The following is a 13,545-nucleotide window of genomic DNA, read 5'->3' as shown; positions in this document are numbered from 1 at the left end:
CCTCACACACTGCCCCCCATATTATACCCCTCATACACTGCCCCCCATATTATACCCCTCACACACTGCCCCCCATATTATACCCCTCACACACTGCCCCCCATATTATTCCCCTCACACACTGCCCCCCCATATTATCCCCCTCATACACTGCCCCCCCTTTACCCCTCATACACTGCCCCCCCATATTATACCCCTCACACTGCCCCCCATACTATACCCCTCATACACTGCCCCCCATATTATACCCCTCATACACTGCCCCCCATACTATACCCCTTATACACTGCCCCCATACTATCCCCCTCATACACTGCCCCCCATACTATACACCTCATACACTGCCCCCCATACTATACCCCTCATACACTGCCCCCCATATTATACCCCTCATACACTGCCCCCCATACTATCCCCCTCATACACTGCCCCCCATTTTATACCCCTCATACACTGCCCCCCATATTATACCCCTCATACACTGCCCCCCATATTATACCCCTCATACACTGCCCCCCATATTATACCCCTCATACACTGCCCCCCATATTATACCCCTCATACACTGCCCCCCATATTATACCCCTCATACACTGCCCCCCATATTATACCCCACATACACTGCCCCCCATATTATACCCCTCATACACTGCCCCCCATATTATACCCCTCATACACTGACCCCCCCATATTATACCCCTCATACACTGCATCCCATATTATACCCCCAATACACTGCCCCCATATTATCCCACTCATACACTGTCCCCCATATTATACCCCTCATACACTGCCCCCATATTATACTCTTCATACACTGCCCCCATATTATACCCCTCATACACTGTCCCCATATTATACCGTTCATACACTGCCCCCATATTATACCCTTCATACACTGCCCCCATATTATACCCCCTCATACACTGACCCCTATATTATACCCCTCATACACTGACCCCCCCATATTATACCCCTCATACACTGCCACCATACTATACCACTCATACACTGTCCCCATATTATACCCCTCAAACACTGCCCCCCCATATTATACCCCTCACACACTCTGCCCCCCCATAATATACCCCTCATACACTGCCCCATATTATACCCTTCATACACTGCCCCATATTATACCCCTATGGTACACTGCCCCCATATTATACCCCACACACAGCTGCCCCCATATTATACACCCTCACACACTGCCCCCCATATTATACCCCTCACACACTGCCCCCCCAATATATCCCCTACACAGCTGCCCCGCCCATATATATCCCCACTCATACACTGGCCCCCATATTATACCCCTCATACACTGCCCCCATATTTATACCCCTCATACACTGCCCCCATATTATACCCTTCATACACTGCCCCCACTATTATACCCCTCATACACTGCCCCCCATACTATACCCCTCATACACTGCCCCCCATACTATACACCTCATACACTGACCTCCAGTCTCCTCCATGTTATACCCCTCGTACACTGACCGTCAGCCTCCTCCCTCCATATTATATCCCCTCATACCTGACCTCCAATACCCCCTATATTATATCCCTCATACACTGACCTCCAGTAGGCCCCCCTATATTATACCCCTCATACACTGCCCCCCATATTATACCCCTCATACACTGACCTCCAATACCCCCTATATTATACCCCCTCAACACTGCCCCCATATTATACCCTCATACACGCACCCCCATATTGATACCCTCATAAAACACTGCCTGCCCCCATATTATACCCCTCATACACTGCCCCCATATTATACCCCTCATACACTGCCCCCCATATTATACCCCTCATACACTGCCCCCCCCTTTACCCCTCATACACTGCCCCCCCATATTATACCCCTCATACACTGCCCCCCCATATTATACCCCTCATACACTGCCCCCCCATAGTATACCCCTCATACACTGCCCCCCATATTATACCCCTCACACACTGCCCCCATATTATACCCCTCACACACTGCCCCCATGCTCTGTATGTATACTGCACAGTACTACCTCCCTGTGTCTGGGATTCCCCTGTCTGTAGGTATAGCGTGACTGGCTGGATGCAGGGCCTGACCTCTGCTGCCCCATGGATCCTCTGGGCGCCCGCTCATGTTTTGTGGATGCGGATTTGCTGCCATCTTGGTCTGTTCCACCAGTCGGGGAGGATGTTCCTGATTCAGCAGTGGAGCCGGCGGACATTGAGCGATATTGCGATCGTTCACCGTTCCCGTACAGAGAGGACATTAATCAGAAGGTGATACTATGGTAAGTGAGCGCCGCGTCCAGCTCTGCTACATACAGCACACCTCACTAACAGGACAAGATGGCCGCTCACTCTGCTGGGGGGGCCCGGGAGGATGGCCGCTCTGTCTGCTGGGGCCCCGGGAGAATGGCCACTCCCTCTGTTAGGGGGGCCCGGGAGGATGGCTGCTCCCTCTGCTTGGGGGGCCTGGGAGAATGGCCACTCCCTCTGTTAGGGGGGCCTGGGAGGATGACTGCTCCCTCTGCTTGGGGGGCCCAGGAGGATGGCTGCTCCCTCTGCTGAGGGGGCCCGGGAGGATGGCTGCTCCCTCTGCTGAGGGGGCCCGGGAGGATGGCTGCTCCCTCTGCTGAGGGGGCCCGGGAGGATGGCTGCTCCCTCTGCTGGGGGGGCCCGGGAGGATGGCCGCTCCCTCTGCTGGGGGGGCCCGGGAGGATGGCCGCCCTCTACAGGTTTGCGGAGTGTTACTATTGTACAAAGCTTTCACAAGCTCTTGTGTGTTCACCAGGAGAGGAGACGTCTCGTTACTGAACTGCACAGCGGTGGTCAACACCAGCAATGAGACCCTCAGCGACAAGAACCCGGTGTCTGACAGCATCTACCGCTATGCGGGGTCAGAGCTGCAGGAGGAGATGCAGAAGCTGAAAGGTGCGCCCCCTAGTGGAAGCTGTAAACTCTGAGAACCAGCAGTGGTGACACTCCATGTAGGCCATGTTCACACAACCTATGTTTTACATAAATCACGGCTGTTGTTGCAGATTTATACAAAACATACGCTGCATTTGAATGAATGGAATCCCGGCCGGGTGCGCCCGCATCCCAATCCATCAGAAATGAAGATCATCGTACCGGCCGGGATGATCTTGTCTGACAGACGGGTCACAGAACGGCCGGTGTCTTACACCATGTGAACATGGCCTTATACTGTGTGTGTGTATGTATGTGTATATATATATATATATATATATATATATATTATATATATATATATATGTATATATATTATATATATACATATATATATATATGTATTGGAGTGTTGGCACTCATTCTCCTGTGTAGTAAACTTTTATAGTCTATAGTCCTCCTTGTTCCTGCGCTCGCAACCACCATCTCACCCTTCCCCCCCCCCCTCCCCCCAATCGCTGTCCTCATACACTCACCCCCCCACCCCCGATCACTACCCTCATTCTCCGGTCAGTACCCTCCCCTATCACTCTGCTCATCCCCCGATCACTACCTCCACCCCAATCACTGTCCTAATACCCTCCCTCACCCCCCCCATCACTGTCCTCACACCCTCCCCCCCATCACTGTCCTCACACCCTCCCCCATCACTGTCCTCACACCCTCCCCCCATCACTGTCCTCACACCCTCCCCCCACATCACTGTCCTCACACCCTCATCCCCCCATCACTGTCCTCACACCCTCCCCCCATCACTGTCCTCACACCCTCCTCCCCCCATCACTGTCCTCACACCCTCATCCCCCCATCACTGTCCTCACACCCTCATCCCCCCATCACTGTCCTCACACCCTCATCCCCCCATCACTGTCCTCACACCCTCCTCCCCCCATCACTGTCCTCACACCCTCATCCCCCCATCACTGTCCTCACACCCTCATCCCCCCCATCACTGTCCTCACACCCTCATCCCCCCATCACTGTCCTCACACCCTCCCCCCATCACTGTCCTCATACCCTCACCCCCCCATCACTGTCCTCACCCCCCCCATCACTGTCCTCACACCCCCATCACTGTCCTCACACCCCCCATCACTGTCCTCACACCCCCATCACTGTCCTCACACCCCCATCACTGTCCTCACACCCCCATCACTGTCCTCTCCTCTCCCCTCACTGTCCTCACACCCCCATCACTGTCCTCACACCCCCATCACTGTCCTCACACCCCCATCACTGTCCTCACACCCCCATCACTGTCCTCACACCCCCCCATCACTGTCCTCACCCCCCCATCACTGTCCTCACACCCCCATCACTGTCCTCACACCCCCATCACTGTCCTCACACCCCCATCACTGTCCTCACACCCCCATCACTGTCCTCACACCCCCATCACTGTCCTCACACCCCCATCACTGTCCTCACACCCCCATCACTGTCCTCACACCCCCATCACTGTCCTCATACCCTCCCCCCATCACTGTCCTCACACCCCCATCACTGTCCTCACACCCCCATCACTGTCCTCACACCCCCATCACTGTCCTCACACCCCCATCACTATCCTCATACCCTCCCCCCATCACTGTCCTCACACCCCCATCACTGTCCTCACACCCCCATCACTGTCCTCACACCCCCATCACTGTCCTGATACCCTTCCCCCCCATCACTGTCCTCACACCCTCCCCCCCCATCACTATCCTCACACCCTCCCCCCATCACTGTCCTCATACCCTTCCCCCCCATCACTGTCCTCACACCCTTCCCCCCCATCACTGTCCTCACACCCTCCCCCCACATCACTGTCCTCACACCCCCCCCCCCCATCACTGTCCTCACACCCCCCCCCCCCCATCACTGTCCTCACACCCTCCCCCCCCCCATCACTGTCCTCTCAAACTCCACCCCCCCCATCACTGTCCTCACACCCTCCCCCCCCCCCCCCATCACTGTCCTCACACCCTCCCCCCCATCACTGTCCTCACACCCTCCCCCCCCATCACTGTCCTCACACCCTCCCCCCCCATCACTGTCCTCACACCCTCCCCCCCCCATCACTGTCCTCACACCCTCCCCCCCCATCACTGTCCTCACACCCTCCCCCCCATCACTGTCCTCACACCCTCCCCCCCCATCACTGTCCTCACACCCTCCCCCCCATCACTGTCCTCACACCCTCCCCCCCATCACTGTCCTCACACCCCCATCACTGTCCTCACCCCCTCCCCCCCCATCACTGTCCTCACCCCCTCCCCCCCCATCACTGTCCTCCCCCCCTCCCCCCCCATCACTGTCCTCCCCCCCTCCCCCCCATCACTGTCCTCACACCCTCCCCCCCATCACTGTCCTCACACCCTCCCCCCATCACTGTCCTCACACCCTCCCCCCATCACTGTCCTCACACCCTCCCCCCATCACTGTCCTCACACCCTCCCCCCATCACTGTCCTCACACCCTCCCCCCCCATCACTGTCCTCACACCCTCATCCCCCCATCACTGTCCTCACACCCTCATCCCCCCATCACTGTCCTCACACCCTCATCCCCCCCCCATCACTGTCCTCACACCCTCCCCCCATCACTGTCCTCACACCCTCATCCCCCCATCACTGTCCTCACACCCTCCCCCCCCATCACTGTCCTCACACCCTCCCCCCCCATCACTGTCCTCACACCCCCATCACTGTCCTCACACCCCCATCACTGTCCTCACACCCTCCCCCCCATCACTGTCCTCACACCCTCCCCCCCATCACTGTCCTCACATCCTCCCCCCCCATCACTGTCCTCCCCCCCATCACTGTCCTCACACCCTCCCCCCATCACTGTCCTCACACCCTCCCCCCCATCACTGTCCTCACACCCCCATCACTGTCCTCACACCCTCCCCCCCATCACTGTCCTCACACCCTCCCCCCCATCACTGTCCTCACACCCTCCCCCCCATCACTGTCCTCACACCCTCACCCCCCCCATCACTGTCCTCACACCCTCACCCCCCCCCATCACTGTCTTTCCCCCCTCCCCCCATCACTGTCCTCACACCCTCCCCCCATCACTGTCCTCACACCCTCCCCCCCATCACTGTTTTCACACCCTCCCCCCCATCACTGTCCTCACACCCTCCCCCCCATCACTGTCCTCACACCCTCATCCCCCCATCACTGTCCTCACAACACACCCCCCCCCCATCACTGTCCTCACACCCTCCCCCCATTACTGTCCTCCCCCCCTCCCCCCCATCACTGTCCTCACACCCTCCCCTCCCCCCCATCACTGTCCTCACACCCTCCCCTCCCCCCCCATCACTGTCCTCACACCCTCCCCCCATCACTGTCCTCACACCCTCCCCCCCATCACTGTCCTCACACCCTCCCCCCCCATCACTGTCCTCACACCCTCCCCCCCCATCACTGTCCTCACACCCTCCCCTCCCCCCCCATCACTGTCCTCACACCCTCCCCTCCCCCCCCATCACTGTCCTCACACCCTCACCCCGCATCACTGTCCTCACACCCTCCCCTCCCCCCCCATCACTGTCCTCACACCCTCCCCCCATCACTGTCCCCGTCCTCTTCTCCCCCCTCCCTGTCCTCTCCTCTCCCCGTCACTGTCCCCGTCCTCTCCTCTCCCAGTCACCGTCCTCTCCTCTCCCCTCCCTGTCCTCTTCCCGTCCTCTTCTCCTCCCCCTCCCCATCCTCTCCTCACCCCTCCCCGTCCTCTTCCCCTCCCTCCCCGGCACTGTCCCCGTCCTCTTCTCCCCCCTCTCTGTCCTCTCCTCTCCCCTCTCTGTCCTCTCCTCTCCCCGTCACCGTCCTCTCCCTGTCTCCGTCCTCTCCTCTCCCCTCCCCTCCCTGTTCTCTTCCCGTCCTCTTCTCCCCCTCCCTGTTCTCTCCCCTCCTCGTCACTGTCCCCGTCCTCTCATCAGTCTCGCTCACTGGGCACTTGTCACGGTTTTTCCCGGCAGGTTGCAGGACAGGAGAGGCTAAGCTCACCAAGGGGTTTAACTTGGCCGCACGCTACATCATCCACACGGTTGGTCCTAAGTACAAGAGCAAGTACCGTACGGCGGCTGAGAGCTCCCTGTACAGCTGCTACCGCAACGTCCTCCAGCTGGCCAAGTAATTCTGCCTTCCTTATTGTGCCCTGCCGGCTGTCTCATGGTCTCGGGGGGTGCTACTCTCTTAGGGCGGGTTCAGACTACGGAATTCTTGCGGATAAATTCCTCGGAATTCCGTCGCCTGTATGCGCTCACGGCTGCACGCCTTTCCGCTGGCTCCATAGACACCATTCTATGGGCCGGCTGATTCCGCATTCCGATGAAAGAATTGACGTGACAATTCTTTCGGCGGAATCAGCCGGCCCATAGTATGTGGAGCCGTCGGAAAGGCACGCGGCCGTGAGCGCATACAGGCGACGGAATTCCGAGGAATTTATCCGCAAGAATTCTGTAGTCTGAACTTGCCCTTATTCAGGGGTTACATGTGTGATGTCATGTCTTAAAGGGCCCTGTCCAGAAAAATAACTATTCCCAGTCACCATTGCTGTGCAGTGCTTTCCAGAATGTTCTCTATAGATATCCCCTCCCCCCGTGCTCATCCAGGATCACACACCGCCCCGTGACGCTGGCATGATGCTCATGTGACCTGTGGTTAATGCTGCCCGCCACATCCTGACAAATAGAGAACTGCATGTGCCACTTCTCCGCAAGTAGGGATCCCTGGTATTCTCTGTGTGCTCTGTGAGATCTCTGTATCCTATATACTACATGCCCCCCCCCCCCCCCCCCCCCACATATATATATATATCCTGTAAAAGGCTATGTTCACACAGGGTAAAAATACAGACATCGGCAACAACGGCCGTACTTTGTACGGAGTGGAACACTGCCTATTCTTGTATAGGATTCCGGCCAGAGTGTATACACTTAGTATAGGCTCTGGCCCGGATCCCATGCGGCGCCGCAAAGAACTGTCTTTCACGTACTGTGAACAAAGCCTTACACTGTATCCTATATACTACATCTCCCCCCCCCCCCCCCCCCAACATATATATCGTGTATTACACTGTATACTATATACTACATGCCCCCCAACATATATATCCTGTATTACACTGTATCCTATATACTACATGCCCCCCCCAACATATATATCCTGTATTATACTGTATCCTATATACTACATGCCGCCCTCCTACATATATATCCTGTATTACACTGTATCCTATATACTACATGCCCCCCAACATATATATCCTGTATTACACTGTATCCTATATACTACATGCCGCCCTCCTACATATATATCCTGTATTACACTGTATCCTATATACTACATGCCCCCAACATATATATCCTGTATTACACTGTATCCTATATACTACATGCCCCCCAACATATATATCCTGTATTACACTGTATCCTATATACTACATGCCGCCCTCCTACATATATATCCTGTATTACACTGTATCCTATATACTACATGCCCCCAACATATATATCCTGTATTACACTGTATCATATATACTACATGCCGCCCTCCTACATATATATCCTGTATTACACTGTATCCTATATACTACATGCCCCCCTACATATATATATCCTTTATTACACTGTATCCTATATACTACATGCCCCCAACATATATATCCTGTATTACACTGTATCCTATATACTACATGCCCCCAACATATATATCCTGTATTACACTGTATCCTATATACTACATGCCCCCAACATATATATCCTGTATTACACTGTATCCTATATACTACATGCCCCCCCACATATATATCCTGTATTAGGCTGGGTTCACACTACGTATATTTCAGTCAGTATTGTGGTCCTCATATTGCAACCAAAACCAGGAGTTGATTAAAAACACAGAAAGGATCTGTTCACACAATGGTGAAATTGAGTGGATGGCCGCCATATAACTGTAAATAACGGCCATTATTTCAATATAACAGCCATTGTTTTAAAATAACAGCAAATATTTGCCATTAAATGACGGCCATCCACTCAATTACAACATTGTGTGAACAGATCCTTTCTGTGTTTTTTTTTTTTTTTTTTTTACAATATTTTATTGAAGTTATACATAAATACAAAGTGATAAGAACAATCATAAAATAGATAAACTATGATAAGTCAGTAGACTTATATAAAATTATATAAATAAATATAACAAATCATTAAAACAGACAAAGCAACCAATTATTGCTCTAACATACAATTGAAGTAATATTGTATCATACTATGCTTTATATCAAGTACAGGTAAGTACTCCCAGGGTACCTGCAACCATTGCTTTGTGATACCAAGTTGTATTGGAAAATTGTTGCATAACAGAGTTTCTTTCTTCTGTAGACAGAACATTCACTATAAAAAGTTTCCATTTTTTCATGAAAGAAATCGTAAACTTTTCATTACTACGTAGGGTATCAATCATTTCCCAATGAAGTGTTTCTTTGAGATTATCAACCAACTCTGGTATTGTAGGGGATGTAGACTTGAGCCAATGATTTAAAAGGCATTTAAGAGCTAACAATAGAGTAAGGTGAACTCCGGGAGGAATAGTCTTTGTGGCTGAGAGAGCCTCACCTCCTTCCGTCACGTCGTGGAACAAATAACAGATTGGATCAAAAGGCAAAGACGTGCCCCAAGTGTTTGTTAGAAAAGATTCTATCAATTTCCAAAATAAGTGAACATGGGGACACAGCCATACACAGTGAAAGAGATCAGCTTTAGATTTAGCACATTTAGGACAGTGTTGTAAATAACCTTCCAGGTGTTGAGTATAAGAGAGATTAAAAGCATATATTGCTTTGTTTAACAGTCGGAAGTGGAGCTCTCTCAGTTTTGTGTTCGGAGTAGCGGTGTGAACGAATTTAATTCCATTTAATAATCGTTGTTCTAATACATTACAATGTAAGTCGTCATACCATTTTTTCAAAATGTGTTTTTAATCCACTCCTGGTTTTGGTTGCAATACTGACTGAAATATACCGACTAAAAAATACATAGTGTGAACCCAGCCTTACACTGTATCCTAGATACTACATGCCCCCCTCCTACATATGTATCCTGTATTACACTCTATCCTATATACTACATGCCTCCCAACATATGTATCCTGTATTACACTGTATCCTATATACTGCATGCCCGCCACATATATATCACTACATGCCCCCCCCCCCCCACATATATATATATATCCTGTATTACACTCTATCCTATATACTACATATTCCCCACATATATATCCTGTATTACACTGTATCCTATATACTACATGCCCCCCTACATATATATATCCTTTATTACACTGTATCCTAAATAATACATCCTATATATTAGGCCATGTTCACACGTCGTAAGAGACCAGTTGTTCCGTGACCCGGCCGGGTCAGGGAACGGCCAGTCTCTGAAAAGTACCGGCCGGATGATCTTTAGGGCTGCAGGGTTCTAATGCAGAACTCTCCACTGCACACTATGGAGCGAGCGGCCGCTCGCTCCACAGTGTGCACTGACAGGGTTTTCTACGGCTGCTATTCAATGAATAGCGGCCGCAGAAAACTCAATTGTTTGCGGTGCTGCGAGAGATCCCGGACGAAGCGTATACCATGTGTATGTATATATGTACTATGTGTATATGCTCCGGCCGGAATCCCATAGACAGCAATGCAGCGTGTATTCTTGTAAGAATGTACACGGCCGTGATTTATTGAAAATATACGTTGTGTGAACATAGCCTTACACTGTATCCGATATACTACATGCCCCCTACATATATATATATATATATATATCCTGTATTATACTGTATCCTGTATACTGCATGCCTCCCATATTACACTGCATACAATAGACGTTGTCTCCCCTACTCTTGTGTATTTTCTGCTTCCTCTCTGCTTGTTTCTCGGACGTTCCTTCCCCATTACGCTCTGATCTGATAATGCGGCCGTGTATAGATGATGATGCGGCCGTGTATAGATGCAATGCTGCTCTTTCTGTATATAGCTGATGTCTTTCCTGCACTGTTCTCTGGGTGTATTCTCTTTGTCTTAGTTGTATCCTCAGTCCTGTGTACAGTGCAGTGACTGCCATGCTACCAGTCATCCAGCAGGTGGCACTGCAGACCAGGCTTTACTCCTCCTTGTGTCTGTTTCCACAGCGAGCAGGCAATGTCCTCGGTGGGGTTCTGTGTGATCAGCACTCAGAAGAGGGGTTACCCGCTGGAAGATGCCACGCACATCGCCTTACGTGAGTGTCCTGCAGATCATTGCCCTGGAAAGATTGTGGCATCGAGGTGGCAAGCATTGCTTTAGGGCATAGGGGTGCGGAGCATTGCGCTGGGGAGTGGGGTGCCGAGCATTGCACTGTAAACATTTTAGTGTGGGGGTGCCAAACATTGGGTTGGGGCGTGGGGGGTGCCAAGCTTTGCGTTAGGGGTGCCGAGCATTGTATTAGGGCATGGGGGAACGGAGCGTTGCGCTGGGGCGTGGTGGGCGTTGCGCTGGGGCGTGTGAGGTGCCGAGCATTGCGCTGGGGTGTGGGGGGGTGCCGACCATTGCGCTGGGGTGTGAGGGGTGCCGAGCGTTGCGCTGGAAACATTTTAGTGTGGGGGTGCCAAATGTTGGGTTGGGGCGTGGGGGGTGCCAAGCTTTGCGTTAGGGCATGGGGATATGGAGCATTGCACTGGGGCGTGGGGGGTGCTGAGCGTTGTGTGAGGGGTGCCGAGCGTTGTATTAGGGGATGGGGGAACGGAGCATTGCGCTGATGCATGTGAGGTGCCGAGCGTTGCGCTGGGGCGTGGGGGGTGCCGAGCGTTGTGCTGGGGTGTGGGGGGTGCCAAGTGTTGCGCTGGGGTGGGGGGGCTGCTGAGCGTTGCGCTGGGGCGTGGGGGGTGCCGAGCGTTGCGCTGGGGCCTGTGGTGTGTTGAGCGTTGCGCTGGGGCCTGGGGGGTGCCGAGCGTTGCGCTGGGGTGTGGGGGGTGCAGAGCGTTGCGCTGGGGTGTGGGGGGTGCAGAGCGTTGCGCTGGGGTGGGGGGGGTGCCGAGTGTTGCGCTGGGGTGGGGGGGGGTGCCGAGCGTTGCGCTGGGGCGTGCCAGGTGTTGCGATGGGGCGTGGGGGTGCTAAACGTTGCGCTGGTGCATTTGCCGTTTTCCTAGCTATTGTGTAGCTGAGCCGGTTGTGTTGTCCATTCTTGCAGGCACGGTGCGCCGGTTCCTGGAATCACACGGCTCTGCACTGGATAAAGTGGTGTTTGCGGTGACTGAGCAGGAAGAGGTGACGTTACTGAGACCTCCATGCTGCCTCTTATGTTGTTAGCATCAGGGGAGAAGGGGAGAGGTGGGGGTAGAGGGAGGAGAGAGGTGGGGGGGGGGAGCAGAGAGAGGGGGGGGAGAGGGAGGAGAGGGAGAGGGGGGAAGAGGGAGCAGAGAGAGGGAGGGGAAGAGGGAGCAGAGGGAGAGGGGGGAAAAGGGAGTAGAAAGGTGGACGGGAGAGGGAGGAGAGAGGTGGGGGGGAAGAGGGAGCAGAGTAGTGGGGGGGGGAAGAGGGAGGAGAGGGAGAGAGAGTGGAAGAGGGAGGAGAGGGGGAAGAGGGAGGAGAGGGGGAAGAGGGAGGAGAGGGGGAAGAGGGAGGAGAGGGGGAAGAGGGAGGAGAGGGGGGGGAAGAGGGAGCAGAGAGAGGGGGGGGGAAGAGGGAGCAGAGAGAGGGGGGAAAAGGGAGTAGAAAGGTGGACGGGAGAGGGAGGAGAGAGGTGGGGGGGAAGAGGGTGCAGAGTAGTGGGGGGGGAAGAGGGAGGAGAGAGAGAGAGAGTGGAAGAGGGAGGAGAGGGGGGGTAGAGGGAGGAGAGGGAGAGAGGGGGGAGAGGGAGGAGAGTGAGAGTGGAGGAGGGAGGAGAGGGGGGGGGAGAGGGAGGAGAGGGGGGGGGGGAGAGGGGGGAGAGGGGAGGAGAGGGGGGGGGAGAGGGAGGAGAGGGGGGGGGGAGAGGGGGGAGAGGGAGGAGAGGGGGGGGGAGAGGGAGGAGAGGGGGGGGGAGAGGGAGGAGAGAGAGAGTGGAAGAGGGGGGGGAGGGGGGGAAGAGGGAGGAGAAAGGGGGAAAGAGGGAGGAGAAAGGGGGAAAGAGGGGAAAAGAGGGAGAAGAAAGATGGGGAAGAGGGAGGAGAGAGAAGGGGAAGAGGGAGGAGAGAGGGAGGGGGAGGGCGAAGAAGGAGGAGAGGGGGAGGGCGAAGAAGGAGGAGAGGGGGAGGGCGAAGAAGGAGGAGAGGGGGAGGGCGAAGAAGGAGAGAGGGGGAGAGTGAAGGAGGGGAGAGGGAGAAGGAGGAGAGAGGGGGGAGGGAGAAGAAGGAGAGAGGGGGAGAGTGAAGGAGGGGGGAGGGAGAAGGAGGAGAGAGGGGGGAGGGAGAAGGAGGAGAGAGGGGGGAGGGAGAAGGAGGAGAGAGGGGGGAGAGGGAGAAGGAGGGGCTCAGTGCCTTGGGGGGCTATGTATATACATATGATATCGGTGACTGAGGGGCTCAGTGCCTTGGGGGCTATGTATCCACATA

The 13,545-nt window shown here is 54.2% G+C and overlaps 1 protein-coding gene across 1 annotated transcript in view; it reads left to right on the top strand.

Moving 5' to 3' along the window:
* The window catches only part of GDAP2 (ganglioside induced differentiation associated protein 2), a 55,572-nt gene that overhangs the window by 16,557 nt on the left and 25,470 nt on the right, over window positions 1-13,545 (top strand). Inside the window, exons 2-6 of the mRNA XM_069945150.1 lie at window positions 2,069-2,292; window positions 2,796-2,935; window positions 6,948-7,101; window positions 11,167-11,255; window positions 12,204-12,280. Of these exons, the coding sequence (XP_069801251.1) occupies window positions 2,114-2,292; window positions 2,796-2,935; window positions 6,948-7,101; window positions 11,167-11,255; window positions 12,204-12,280 (639 nt within the window). The 5' untranslated portion in view covers window positions 2,069-2,113. The remainder of the gene's footprint in view (window positions 1-2,068; window positions 2,293-2,795; window positions 2,936-6,947; window positions 7,102-11,166; window positions 11,256-12,203; window positions 12,281-13,545) is intronic.

The sequence above is a fragment of the Dendropsophus ebraccatus genome, chromosome 11 (assembly GCF_027789765.1).
Source record: "Dendropsophus ebraccatus isolate aDenEbr1 chromosome 11, aDenEbr1.pat, whole genome shotgun sequence".
NCBI classification, from domain to species: Eukaryota; Metazoa; Chordata; class Amphibia; order Anura; family Hylidae; genus Dendropsophus; species Dendropsophus ebraccatus.
This window is presented reverse-complemented; position numbering and strand designations above follow the sequence as displayed.